At 52.2% G+C, this 13,034-nt stretch overlaps 1 protein-coding gene across 1 annotated transcript; it reads left to right on the plus strand.

Annotated features, from left to right (window-relative positions):
• Positions 1–11,622: 11,622 nt before the first annotated feature.
• Positions 11,623–12,600, plus strand: LOC308228607 (olfactory receptor 14J1-like; the record flags this gene model as incomplete). The annotated part of the gene is made up of 1 exon (XM_080631978.1): positions 11,623–12,600. One exon carries the CDS (start codon positions 11,623–11,625, stop codon positions 12,598–12,600), a length of 978 nt encoding a protein of 325 aa, XP_080488104.1.
• Positions 12,601–13,034: the final 434 nt, after the last annotated feature.

The raw sequence follows: 13,034 nt of genomic DNA on the forward strand, positions 1-13,034 counted from the left end.
AGTAACAGAGGTGGCATAAAGCCATATAATTATTTTAAATAAAATTAAATATAATTAATATAATATAAATATAATTAATAAAATATAAATATAATTAAAATATATAAATATATTTTCCATTATAAGGGTATAAAAGCAGGAGTCTCTTGTAGCCGAATTGGAGGCCTCACCTATAGGTGGATGCACTGCATAGGAACTTCCCCATTACCTGAGACTCCCGGCATCGGCTGCAAGAGGGCTTCCCAGCTGAAGTGTGGGCCTGGATGATGATTCGGTGGTGACTGGTGATGTGTTTTTTCTTAATCCCTGTTTTCTCTATGCATTTGGTATTGGTTTTGTTTGGTATTGGTTTGATGCATTGCTCATTTTCCTCTGTGCTTTACTTACATATTTATACACATACACAGTTTGTTTTACTGTACTTATTTACTATACAGAGATATCTACCCAGTTTGCTTTAGTGTGCTTGTTTAATTTACTGTGCATGTTATCCAGCCAGTGTGTGATCGTTTTGTTCAGTACCCTGCCTGTCAGCAGAACACTTGTATGTCCAGCAACCTCCCTGCCTCTCTTACAGACACCAGGTCCTGCTGCATTCCCCAAGGTGGAACTGGACATCTACAAAAAAGGGGGTCCCATGTACACGATGGAACCAAAAGCAGCCTCAGAGGAGACAAAACAGGGAAGCCAGGGCCAGCAGACTACTGCCCAGGAAAGGTAAGGCAGCCTGCCCACCTCTCCTCCTCTGCTTTGCAACTGCCAGCCTTTGAGCATCCCCACCTTCTGTTGGGGCTTCTGAGAACACACGACCACTTTAGTGGAGTGACCAGCCACAGGACAGCAGGCCTGCTCCTCTGCCTTGGCCCAAAGCTGAGCAGAGGGAGGCCAAGGAACTGATTTGGAGCAGGGGCACTTGCTGGATCTGCTGCTGCACACCTGAAGGGAAGTGGACTTGGAGCTGTGACTCATTGTGCTTCAGAGGGGAATGGTTCAGAGAAGTCATCCTTGTGGGGATAACTGAAAGGGCCTTATTAATGACCAATGGTAATTAATCAGGCACTGAATTAAAATCAAATGGGAATCCAATGGTGATTTAGCAAGAATTAAATTTTAATTCAACTATGAATCCACAACGGTTTGAAGATAATATAAATGATAATTTAGATGATGACTTAGGCAATGAGTTTACATTCTAGTATCTGTTTGATGCCTACAAGAAAGGTGGAGGGGGATTCTTTACAAGGGCATGTAGTGATCAGACAAGTAGGAACAGCTTTAAGTTGACAGAAGAGGGTGAATAAGATGGGACCTTAGGAGGAAGTTCTTCCCAGTGAGCGTGGTGGGACACTGTCACAGATTGCCCAGAACGATATCCATCCAGCAGCAGGTCTTTCCTGGTCCAAGGCATGCAGAGTCAGCTCCGCCCGGATTTACCACTGATTTAATATAGATTTAATAAGAAGGAGAGAAATTCTATTTAATAAGTGTCAGGATGGAGAAAATGCTCCTTGCTCGTGGCAAGATTGGAATAAAAAAATCCAATAAACCCCGGGTTTGCCAGATTTGGGAGGGATTTGGTCTGCGGTGACCCCTAAAGCATCCCCAGAGCATCCTGGAGATATTCCTAGAGAATTGCAGAGAATGCCTGCAGCACCTTCAGAGCAACCCGTGGACCCAGTCAGAGCTCATGCATCACAACGACAATGACCATAGGGACATGGGAGCACAGGGGTGCCTGATTCTGGAACTCCCCGTGTTCAGGTGTGTGAGGCCATGGAACCCCACGGAACCCTTCAGTGGAGGCACTGGGAGACGACAGCTGCCCCACGGAACACAAGCTACTGGTGGAGGAGGCAAGAGCAGCTCCTCTGGTGGTTCCCATCTTGGTATCTTGGAGCCGGTGACGCCTGTGGACACAGGAGCGTGGAACGAGGTGGGCGGTGATGGCAATCTTGGGGTGCTTTAGGAGTTGCCAAGAACACCTCAAGTGACTTCCTCAGAGTGGCTGCTTTGGACTCGGTGTGCGAGTTGTGCTGGCTGAGCCGGCAGCGGAGCGCTGCAGCTGCCTTAAATCCTGGGATCTGGCCTCATTTCTTGTGGGGAGAGAAAGGGCCTGTGGGGATGGGACAAGGGGAAGGGCTTTAACCTGACAGAGAGGGGAGACTGAGGTGAGATCTTTGAAGTTGTTCCCTGTGAGGGTGGTGGGACATTGGCACAGGGTGCCCAGCAAAGCTGTGTCTTCCCCATCCCTGGCAGTGTTCAAGATACAGCTGAAAATTACCTGCCTGTTTCCTTGGTACATGGTTGAATTGCTTTGGAGATAAATCTGACTCTACAGATCTAACACCAACAAGAGTTGTTCACCTGCATGTGCAGTAGACACACAGATCTCTTGCTGTGTCATGTGCACTTGTCAGTTATTGAGGAAACTATCCATGGGCTGGGAAAGGAAACAGCACAGGAGGGAATTTTTAGTTAATTGTGGTTCTTCCTGGTAAAATCTGTTGGACTTCAGCATCTTGCTCCATATTTTCCATGGTAAATGGAATGTATTTTTGTTATTAAAGGTAATATTTCATTCCCTCCTCCCCTGTGTTCTGGGAGAAAAAGCAACAAAGGTCTCCCTCAATCCATCCTTCTCACAGAGTGGTGAGGTCACCCCTTGTCTCTGTGCCTCCAAAGAGAGTAGTGCTGAATTCCAGTTATAAATTGAGGGAAATGTTCGGTTGGTTTACTCAGTTATTAAGAGATTGTTAAATGTGTTTAAGTCCCATGATCTATGCGAGGGGGTTTCTGCAGTAATGTAACTGGTCCAGCTGATTTCCATGCCCTAATGTAGAGCAGAATGTTTAACAAGAAACAGAATAGAATGGAAATGAGTGAAATTATGTGAGGATGGAAAATTCAACTTAAAGTCCCAGTTGCTGTTGGTGACCATCCAAACAGGGTATCCCACAGGGATGTTGTCATGGTCAGTGTGTGGACTTGTTAGGGACAGGTTAATGTTTGTACTCGATGTTCTCAAGGGTCTTTTCAAATGCAATGATTCTGTGATTCTAAGAAAAGCTGATTTTTAGCCTTAACTCTGTCTCTCAGCAGAGAAATGACACTGCAGGAAGGCAGTGTGTCTGCCAGCTGAGGGAGGGAACATCAGTGCTTGCTTCAGGCTGTTTCACTTTTGGGTTGTTTTATTCTCCCCTCTCTCAGGAGACTGATCGCCCTGGGATGGCATCTTTGCTGCCTCTTGTCACCCTGTCACTGGCGTTTGGGACCCTGGTTGGTGGGACCCACAAGGCATGTGATGAAAATTCTCTTCCCCGTAACTGCTAGTTCTTCCCTGTCTTTCAAGTATTAACAGGTCTTTTATTTATACGTGTGTCTCTATATATTTATATGTACATGGTAATGTGATGAGGTAGTGGATTTTTCCTGGAAGCTTCAGCCCAGCCCTGGAACTAGGACTTTCCTTTAGGGTACCTTAGAGCTGTCTGTGAAGGAGAAGGGGTATTGCAGCAGAGCAGAAATAATGGCAGAATCCCAGCCCCTCCAGCATGTCTTTGAAACCCTCCCACTGTCCCGCACACCATTAATCAGTATCTCTTGCAGGACTGGCTGCAGGGACATCTGCCTCAATAGACAAGAGCAGGACTGCAGCAGAAGTAGCATGAGCGCCTGGCAGAGTTTGACTACGACTAGTAATTGGTAGTGAGGGTGCTAGTGCTCAGTCCAAGTGTGTGGTACGTGACCGTTTGAAGGGTGTGAGAACCCTGTGTAAAATCACATTTGGGGTTCCCCAGTGTGACTGGGACACCCTTGTAATTCTCTGCTGTGTATCCCAGCCTCTGGGCACAGTGGGCACGAGCCACTTGCGGATTGTGGTGGCAGTTTGTCAAGGGAGATGGGACACACCTGACTGCATGAGCCAGCATCTCCCCAGAACCTGGGCCCCGATGATCCACACTGCTGGCTGGGGGTGAGTTCACCTCCAGATACTGAGCTATCAGGGCAGTGGGTTCTCCATAGCTATGCTGTGCTGTTCTATGATATGCTGTGCCTTGTATATGCTATATGCTGTGCTCGGACCTCCTCGAGCCGGCTGGGCCGAGGCTGGTCTCCCCATGGCCACTCCCGCAGCACCCCTGGGTGCCCAGTGCCATGGGCACGATGCTGCCACCATCACAAAGCCGTGGTGGTCGCTGTGGAGACACCCATTGTGACGGGGCCCCCACGCTGAGCGTGGGCTATTGAAGGAGCCAGAGCCCTGCAGGAACCAGTGCAGAGGAGACCCCTCCCTCGGGAGGCTGCATCTCCCGTGCCTGCCCTGCGCATCCAGGTACGTGTTCTTTGACTTTGTAATCCTCTTTTAGTGTTGGCTTGAAACACATGGTGGGTGCGTGCTCTAAAGGGAGGAAAAGCTGTCAGGAGATGTGCTGGTGCCATCCCAGCTGTAGGAGCAGGGGATGGGTGAGGAGGAGGCGCTGGGCTTGTTCATGTGCTTGGAGCTCAGCTCTGCCTGCAGAGGTGCTGGGGGCGAAGCAGGAGCCTTCTGTGTGCAGGAGCTGCTGGTGTCAGAGGTGCTGAGAAGGTGTCAGGGCAGGAGCAGCCCCTGGGCAGTGCAGCTGCTGGTGCTGTCCCTGGGAGCTCAGCACAAGGGGACCTGCCTGGCTCCGGCAAGGCCCGCGGGAGCCCCCCGGGCATTGCAGAAGGCAGGAGGGGTGCTGGTGGTCTCTGCCCTTGGCAAGCACTGCCCCAGCCCCAGCAGCACTCGGGAGCTGCGCTTCCTGAGCCAAGGAATGCTGCTTCCAGCTGCGTGCCCATACAAAGAGCCCAGCTCCAAGAGTGCAAACGTCCAGCCCCTGCTGCCACAGCAAAGGGGCCAGGACAGGGGCAGTGTTGAAACCCAGCCGGGAACTCAGCACCAGCAGCCGCTCACTCAGCACCCGGATGGGATAGGGGGGAGAATGGGAACAATGTAAAACCCGCAGGTGGAGATGAGAACAGGTCAGGACATGAAAACAAGCACAATGTAATATTAGTATCGTTGTTACTAATAATATTGGAAACAGCTAGTGGAGAGATACAGAACCAAAAGGGCAAAGAAAACACCAATAACAAGAGGTAATGCCCTATACAATTGCTCAGCACCCGCTGAGCGACACCCAGGGCAACCCAAGCTGCAATCCGTCCCTTCTTGGTGACTCCCCCAGTTTCTATTGCCGGAGGTGTCATGGACCCACTGGGCTGAAAAGCATTTATATTAGAGTGTATAATTTGTAATGGTAATACACATATGTAAGCATTCCTGTTATTATAATACATAATCATTTTAATTATGTTGTAACAGGGTCAGGAACAGGGGTTTAGGTCAGGTATGGGGTTTAGGTCAGGGATAGGGTTTAGTGTTGGGGCTTAGGGTTTGATTAAGGTCACAGCATCACCGCAGAGAGGGGGCAAGGACATTAGGAGTTTGGGGGACTCCAGTGAGTTTTGGGGGCTCTGGGGATATTTTAGGGTGTCCTTTGGGTGTTTTGGGGTGTTTTGGGGTTTTTTTTTGAGGTGTTCCAGGGGTGTTTCTGGTTGTTATGGGAGTGTTTTAGGGTGGTCCATTAGACAGTATGCTCCAAGCCCCTGTGTCCAACCTGGCCCTGAATGCTGTCAGGGATGGGTCAGTCCCAGCTTTTCTGAGCACCCTGTGGCAGTGTCCCACCACTGTCATAGGGAAGAATTCCTTCCTAATGTCTGATCTAAATCTCCCCTCTTTCAGCTTAAAGCCATTCCCCCTTGTCCTGTCACTGCACAGCCTTGCAAAAAGCCCCTCTCCAGATTTCTTGTAGTCCCTGCTTAGGTATGAGCTTAGTAAGGTGTCCATGGAGCCTTCTCTTCTCCAGGCTGAACACCCCCAGCTCTCTCAGCCTGTCATCATCAGAGACATGTGGCAGCCCTTAGAGCATCTTTGTGACCCTTCATAAGCCCATCATTGCAGCATCATAAGAGAACAGAGGTTGGAAGGGACCCCAGGAGATCTCAAGTCCAACCCCTCAGGAATAGGATCTGAGCAAATTGTTTAAGGCTTGATTCAGTGTGAGCTGGAAGTCCCCAAGGCCAGAGCCTGCACAGCCTCTCTGGGTGACCTGATGTAACACTTGCCTGAGCCTATGGGAACAAGGTTTCCCTATGTCCTGGCTCAACCTGTCCTCTGTCACTATCCCCCATTGCCTTTTGTCCTCCCACCAGGCACCATTGTCAGGAGCCTGGCTCTGTATTCTCCATGTCCTCCTTGCCGGTACAGGCAGCCAGTCCCCAACAGCCTTCCCTTCCCAAGATCTCAGGTCCCCATCAGCCTTCCCTTCTCCAGGATGGACAAACCCAGCTCCCCCAGCCTCTCCCCACAGGCATCGTGCTCCAGTCCCTGCCTGTCCTCAGGGCCAATTGCTAAACCCACTCCTGCTTGCCAATAGCGTTCCTGAACTGGGGATCTGAAACCTGGATGGAGTATTCCAGAGCATCCCTTCCCTTGCTCTCCTGCCGTGCTCCTGGTCATACAGCCCGCCATGCTGCTGTCCTCCCTTGCTGCCAGGGCACACGCTGCCTCCTGTCCAGCTCCTGCCCACCCAGACCTTTCCCATGGGCTGCTCCCAGCCAGGCAGCCCCAGCCTGGGCCATTGCAGGGGAGTCCCCTGCAGGGACCCCTGTGTCCCTGCTCTCCTGCCCAGGACGCCCTGAGAGCTCTGCAGCCCCCCCATGCCATCCCATCTCCCCACACCAGCACAACAGCCCCGGCCCTTGGGCTCCCCAAGAGCTCTTCCTGCTCCAGGCACAGAGCAGCCATCCCAGAGCTGCAGCAGCCAGAAAGCTGATTTCATTCCCCTTCATTCCTGCCATGTGAGGACATAGCACAGAGAAGAAGTTGCTGCAGGATCATTTATTGTGCTTAAATACAAGGAGGGAGCTCCATTGACACAAAGTCTGTGGGTCAGAGAAGGTGCGTGGGTATGTAAGTAGCAGGGGATGAAAACTGACATGGCTTTGAAAACAGCAACATCTCAAGTGGAAAAAGTAAAACAACCGTAAAGCAGCAAAGACAGACGTGACTGTCATGAGCTACACTTGGAGCCCTTTGCAGAGGACCGCAGGCAGTGTATGGCTGCTGGAACACATCCAGTCACCAGCTTACTCACATCATCCTTCAGCTCCTGGTTCCTCAGGCTGTAGATGAGGGGCTTCACTGCTGGAGGCAACACTGAGTGGAGCACCACCATAGCCAGATCCTGGGATGGGAAGGAGATGGAAATGGGCTTCAGGTAGGCAAAGGTACCAGTGCTGAGAAGCAGGGAGAGCACGGCCAGGTGAGGGAGGCCCTTGGAAAAGGCTTTGTGGGGTCCCTGCTCAGAGGGGATCCTCAGCACGGCCCTGAACATCTGCACATAGGACCCCACAATGGAAACAAAGCAGCCAGGTGCAACCCAGGCAATAACCAAAAGAAGGCCAATTTCCCTATTCTAGGTATGTGAGCAAACACTTGGGTGACTGCCCATCTGCTTACCAGGCTAAGGTCAAAATAAAGAGCCTTCGCATTTCAGGGCAGGCCTGAAGTGCAAAAGGGCATTAATTCAAAGAAGAGTTTTTATTGGTTACTGTTCCCTGGGTGCAGTTGTCCTGCCCCTTGTTTGGCTGGAAATAAAGACAGCTCCAGCGACAGTACGTCAGCGCACTGAGAGCTCTGGCTGTCAGAAGGTATTGCCAGCCTACCGGCACAAAAAGGCAAGAAGGAGTCACTTTCTTGGGTTGTGTGTGCACCTCTTTCTATTACACAGCTGATCTGTTCCTTTGGTTTTAACATCTCAGCAACAGTCTGGATCTTTTGCTTCGCTCGAGATCATACAATCATAGAATCATAGAATAGTTAGGGTTGGAAAGGACCTTAAGATCATCTAGTTCCAACCCCCTTCCAAGGGCAGGGACACCCCACACTAAACCATGTCACCCAAGGCCTCATCCAACCTGGCCTTGAACACCGCCAAGAATGGAGCATTCACAACCTCCCTGGGCAACCCATTTCAGTGCCTCACCACCCTCACAGTAAAGAATTTCTTCCTTATATCCAATCTAAACTTCTCCTGTTTAAGTTTGAACCCCTTACCCCTTGTCCTGTCACTACAGTCCCTGATGAAGAGTCCATCCCCAACATCCTTGTAGGCCCCCTTCAGATACTGGAAGGCTGCTCTGAGGTCTCCACGCAGCCTTCTCTTCTCCAGGCTGAGCAGCCCCAGCTTTCTCAGCCTATCTTCATACGGGAGGTGCTCCAGTCCCCTGGTCATCCTTGTGGCCCTCCTCTGGACTTGTTCCAACAGTTCCATGTCCTTTTGATGTTGAGGACACCAAAGCTGCACACAATACTCCAAGTGAGGTCTCACGGGGGCAGGATCACCTCCTTCGACCTGCTGGTCACGCTCCTCTTGATGCAGCCCAGGATACGGTTGGCTTTCTGGGCTGCAAGCGCACCCTGCAGCCGGCTCATGTTCATTTTCTCATTGACCAACACCCCCAAGTCCTTCTCTGCAGGGCTGCTCTGAATCTCTTCTCTGCCCAACCTGTAGCTGTGCCTGGGATTGCTCCAACCCAGGTGTAGGACCTTGCACTTGGCATGGTTAAACTTCATAAGGTTGGCATCAGCCCACCTCACAAGTGTGTCAAGGTCCCTCTGCCTGGCATCCCTTCCCTCTGGTAATTTCACTTCCTCTGCAACCCCTGGTAGGTAGGCATGCCATTTTCTGCCAGTGGTTTTATGCAACTCCATCCTGAGGAGCAGTTCCCTTTGGGATACTGTCAAGTCAATTGCATAGATTGAATGGATGGCTTGTACTGGTTGGTCTTGATCAATGTTCTCCGCTTGTTTTACTGCTGGGACTAAAGACAAGAGTCCCTTTTCTCACTCCAAATACCCTGGGTCAGTGTCTTTGAAAGAGGTGACTTGAACATTAAAGTCCTTTTTGGTCCATCAGGGCCAGTCTGAATTGGTCACAGGAAGAGCCATGCTCAGCAAAACCCCATTCTACTATGAGAGGGTGGTGTCGGTGTACAGGCCCCAGGGACCGGTATGGTTTTAATTCCTGTATTAGGTATTTCCTGCTTCCTCATGCTCTGGATTCTATTCCCATGGTTTTCCCTTTCGCAACAGTTAGTACAGTGGACGAGCAATGATAGAGAATCCAGGTCCATGTTTCTTCCAGTATCCTGCAGGACCCATAAGCTGTTGTAATTTCTTCGTAGAGTGGGGCATCTGCCCTTGTTCTGTTTTTCTGCAGGTGTCGGCAGGAATCACTGCACTGCTGCTATCCACCAAGTACCCTCCGATTTGTCTGGTTTCTACTTGGTTTCAGACATTCCTCAGGTGGAACTTCAACCTGTGCACCACAGAGTGCTTGCCACACTGCTTTTTGATGCAGTTCATTGGGGCAATCTCCTCTGATTAAGACATCATCTATATAATGGTACATTTTCAGCTTCTGAGGAAGTGAGACCTCCCGTGGGTTTGTTGTGTTCATGGGAGGGAGCTGAGTCCCCTTCCAGCCCCAGGGCTGCAATCCCAGGAGGAGATGCCTCAGCTAAGAAGGCTGAATCCCTTCCTTCAGCAGGTGTAAAGTTGATCCCAGCCTGTCCTGGCCTGGCTGCCCTGTCTGATGATGGGACAAGAAATAGGCTGCCCGCAGAAGTGGTTGTGTCACCATCCCTGGAGGTTTATATAAGACATGTTCTAGGGGACAATACTGATGTGACTTGCCAGTGTTCGGTTAATGGTGGACTCAATTTTCTTAAGGGTCTTTTCCAACCTAAATAGTTCCATGAATTTACAAAATCTCGTTGTTCAGACCAAGCTCTGTCTCTCAGCAGAGAAATGACACTGCAGGCAGGCAGTGTGTCTGCCAGCTGAGGGAGGGAACATCAGGGCTTGCTTCAGGCTGTTTCCCATGGGGTTCCCCTGGAGCCCCAGGGAGCCCTGGAGGGAGCCCAGCAGGGCAGAGGCAGAGACACCTTGGGCTGGGCCCCTGCTGCTGAGCTGGGCCGGCTCCTGGGATGCAGAGAGATGCTGGCAAGCGGGCAGTGCTGCAGAGAGACAGCTCTGGCCAGGAGCAGGGCTGGGGCACTGCCTGCAGGCACCCAGGGGAGACCTGCGAGCCTCAGAGAGCTTAAAGGCACTTGGCAGTGGAGGATGCTGAGAGCTCCCTGCAGGAGAAACCTTCCCAGCCCTGTGCATGGTAAGGCTCTGGGTGCAGGGCAATGCAGCTGCAGTTCCTGGAGGGATGTGCTCAAGCTGCTGCCTCGGACAGTCCATGGGATCTGTCAGGAGGACTCTCTTGGTTTCTCTGTGTAGATAAGGAGCAGGATGTGCTGCAGAGCAGGGCTTCCCTCTGCACCATGTGAGGGACAGGACAAGGCAGGTCCCTTGTCCCGGGGCTGGCTGCAGGCTGTGAATGTGGGTGTGCAGCCAGGGGTGCCCAGTGCTGTCCTTGCCAGCAGGGTGCCTGCAGCCCAGGGGCTGTGTGCAGGGGCAGGGACTCTGCTGCCTGCCAGGGTCAGCACTCAGCCTGCCCGGGAGCTCCCCATGGTGCTGGGGGAGAGACGCTGGGAGGGAAGGAACAACCCCTGGCAGGGAAGGAAAAGTGTTCTTGTGCACTGGAGAGGGTGCTGTGTGGGTCAGAGCTGCTCAGAGCTCCACATCTCTCTGAGCACATTTGCAGAGGGTCCTTCTGAAAGACACTGAGGGAGCGTTTACCTTAGAAGGAAGGATCCTGAGCTCTGATGTTTTTCACTCCTGGTGGGCAGGTTGGGCAGTGGGAGCTGGGAATTTCCTTCTCTGCTTTGGAGAAGGCACAGAGAGTCTTGTCAGGACTTGTGTGAGCTTCTCCTGAGACCCTGCACAGGCAGAGATGCTCCTGGGCAGAGCCCTGCTGCCGGGAGGGGTGTGCAGGGCAGAGCTGAGCACACAGCCCATGGGATGGGCTCTGGGAGCACTGAGAGGGAGCAGAGCTGGGCCCAGAGCAGCAGCTCCTGGCAGGGACAGCTCCAGGCAGCAGAGACATGGGCAGGGAGTGGGGGGAAAGTGCAGCCCAGGCCTGTGGAGGGTGCGTTCAGGCAGCTCTCTTGGTGTCTGGCACTGGAGGTGGCTGCTGGCCATGCTCTGCTGGGCACAGTCCTTTGCTTCTCCCCATGAGTGCTCCGTGATCTGCCCTTTGAAACTGTGCTCCCTTGCTCTCAGCACAGGACAGATGTTTGTGGGGGGCTGAAGATCAATTTGTGTGTGAAGGCATCTCACAGGCAGGGCAAGTCTAAGCGGAGGAAAAATGGGAAAGGACTGATGGACACTGCAGCTCTCCTGGCTCTGCACTAAGCTGCAAAGAGCTGAGACTTTTTGCCTGATGCAATGCTCTTCTGATTGTACCTAGGAAGAAGCCTCAGCAGTTACTGACATCACTGGTGATAACGCTGAGCCTCTCCTCTCCGATTATTATGTGTTCAGAGTTGTGAGTGCGTAAATTGAACTTCTGTATCTGACATCCCTCCTGTCCTAACCTGTCACTGCCTTTTCCTCCTGTGACAGTGCCCCGTGCCCAGAGGCAGCAGATGTCCAACGGCAGCTCCATCACCCACTTCCTCCTCCTGCCATTCGCAGACAGGCGGGAGCTGCAGCTCTGGCACTTCTGGCTCTTCCTGGGCATCTTCCTGGCTGCGCTCCTGGGCAACGGCCTCATCATCACCAGCACAGCCTGCGACCAGCACCTCCACACCCCCATGTACTTCTTCCTCCTCAACCTCTCCCTGCTGGACCTGGGCTGCATCTCCACCACTGTCCCCAAATCCATGGTCAATTCCCTGTGGGACACCAGGGCCATCTCCTACACAGGTTGTGCTGCACAGCTCTTTTTCTTTCTCTTTTTCATTTCAGCTGAGTTTTCTCTCCTCACTCTCACGTCCTACGACCGCTACGTGGCCATCTGCAAGCCCCTGCACTACGGGAGCCTCCTGGGCAGCAGAGCTTGTGTCCACATGGCAGCAGCTGCCTGGGGCGCTGGGTTTCTCACTGCCCTGCTGCACACAGCCAATACATTTTCACTGCCCCTCTGCCGAGGCAATGCTGTGGAGCAGTTCTTCTGTGAAATCCCCCAGATCCTCAAGCTCTCCTGCTCACATTCCTACCTCAGGGAAGTTGGGCTTCTTGTGCTAAGTTGCTTTCTAGCACTTGGCTGTTTTGTGTTCATTGTGGGGTCCTATGTGCAGGTCTTCAAGGCCGTGCTGAGGATTCCCTCTGAGCAGGGCCATCACAAAGCCTTTTCCACGTGCCTCCCTCACCTGGCTGTGCTCTCCCTGCTTCTCAGCACTTCAGCATTTGCCTACATGAAGTCCCCCTCTGTCTCCTCCCCATCCCTGGATCTGGTGCTGTCAGTGCTGTACTCGGTGGTGCCTCCAGCAGTGAACCCCCTCATCTACAGCCTGAGGAACCAGGAGCTCAGGGATGCTGTGAGGAAGCTGGTGACTGGATGTGTTTCAGCAGCCATACACTGCCTGCTTTCCTCTGCGAAGGGCTCCAAGTGTAGGTCATGACAGGCCATGTCTGTCTTTCCTAGTTTACACTTTTTTTCCTGTTTCTATTTGTGATGTTCTTGTCTTCATAGAAACATCAGGTTTCATTTCCTCCTGCTTAAGTAGCCATTTGTGGTGTGTGACCCACAGACTTTGTGTCAGTTGGGTCTCTCACTGTATTTGAGTTAAATAAATGATCCTGCAGCAACTTCTTCTCTGTGTTATGTCCTCACATGGCAGGAATGAAGGGGAATGAAATCAGCTTTCTGGCTGCTGCAGCTCCGGGATGGCTGCTCTGTGCCTGGAGCAGGAAGAGCTCTTGGGGAGCCCAAGGGCCAGGGCTGTTGTGCTGGTGTGGGGAGATGGGATGGCATGGGGGGGCTGCAGAGCTCTCAGGGTGTCCTGGGCAGGAGAGCAGGGGACACAGGGGTCCCTGCAGGGGACTCCCCTGCAAT

The sequence above is a fragment of the Psittacula echo genome (assembly GCF_963264785.1).
Source record: "Psittacula echo genome assembly, chromosome: 19".
NCBI classification, from domain to species: Eukaryota; Metazoa; Chordata; class Aves; order Psittaciformes; family Psittacidae; genus Psittacula; species Psittacula echo.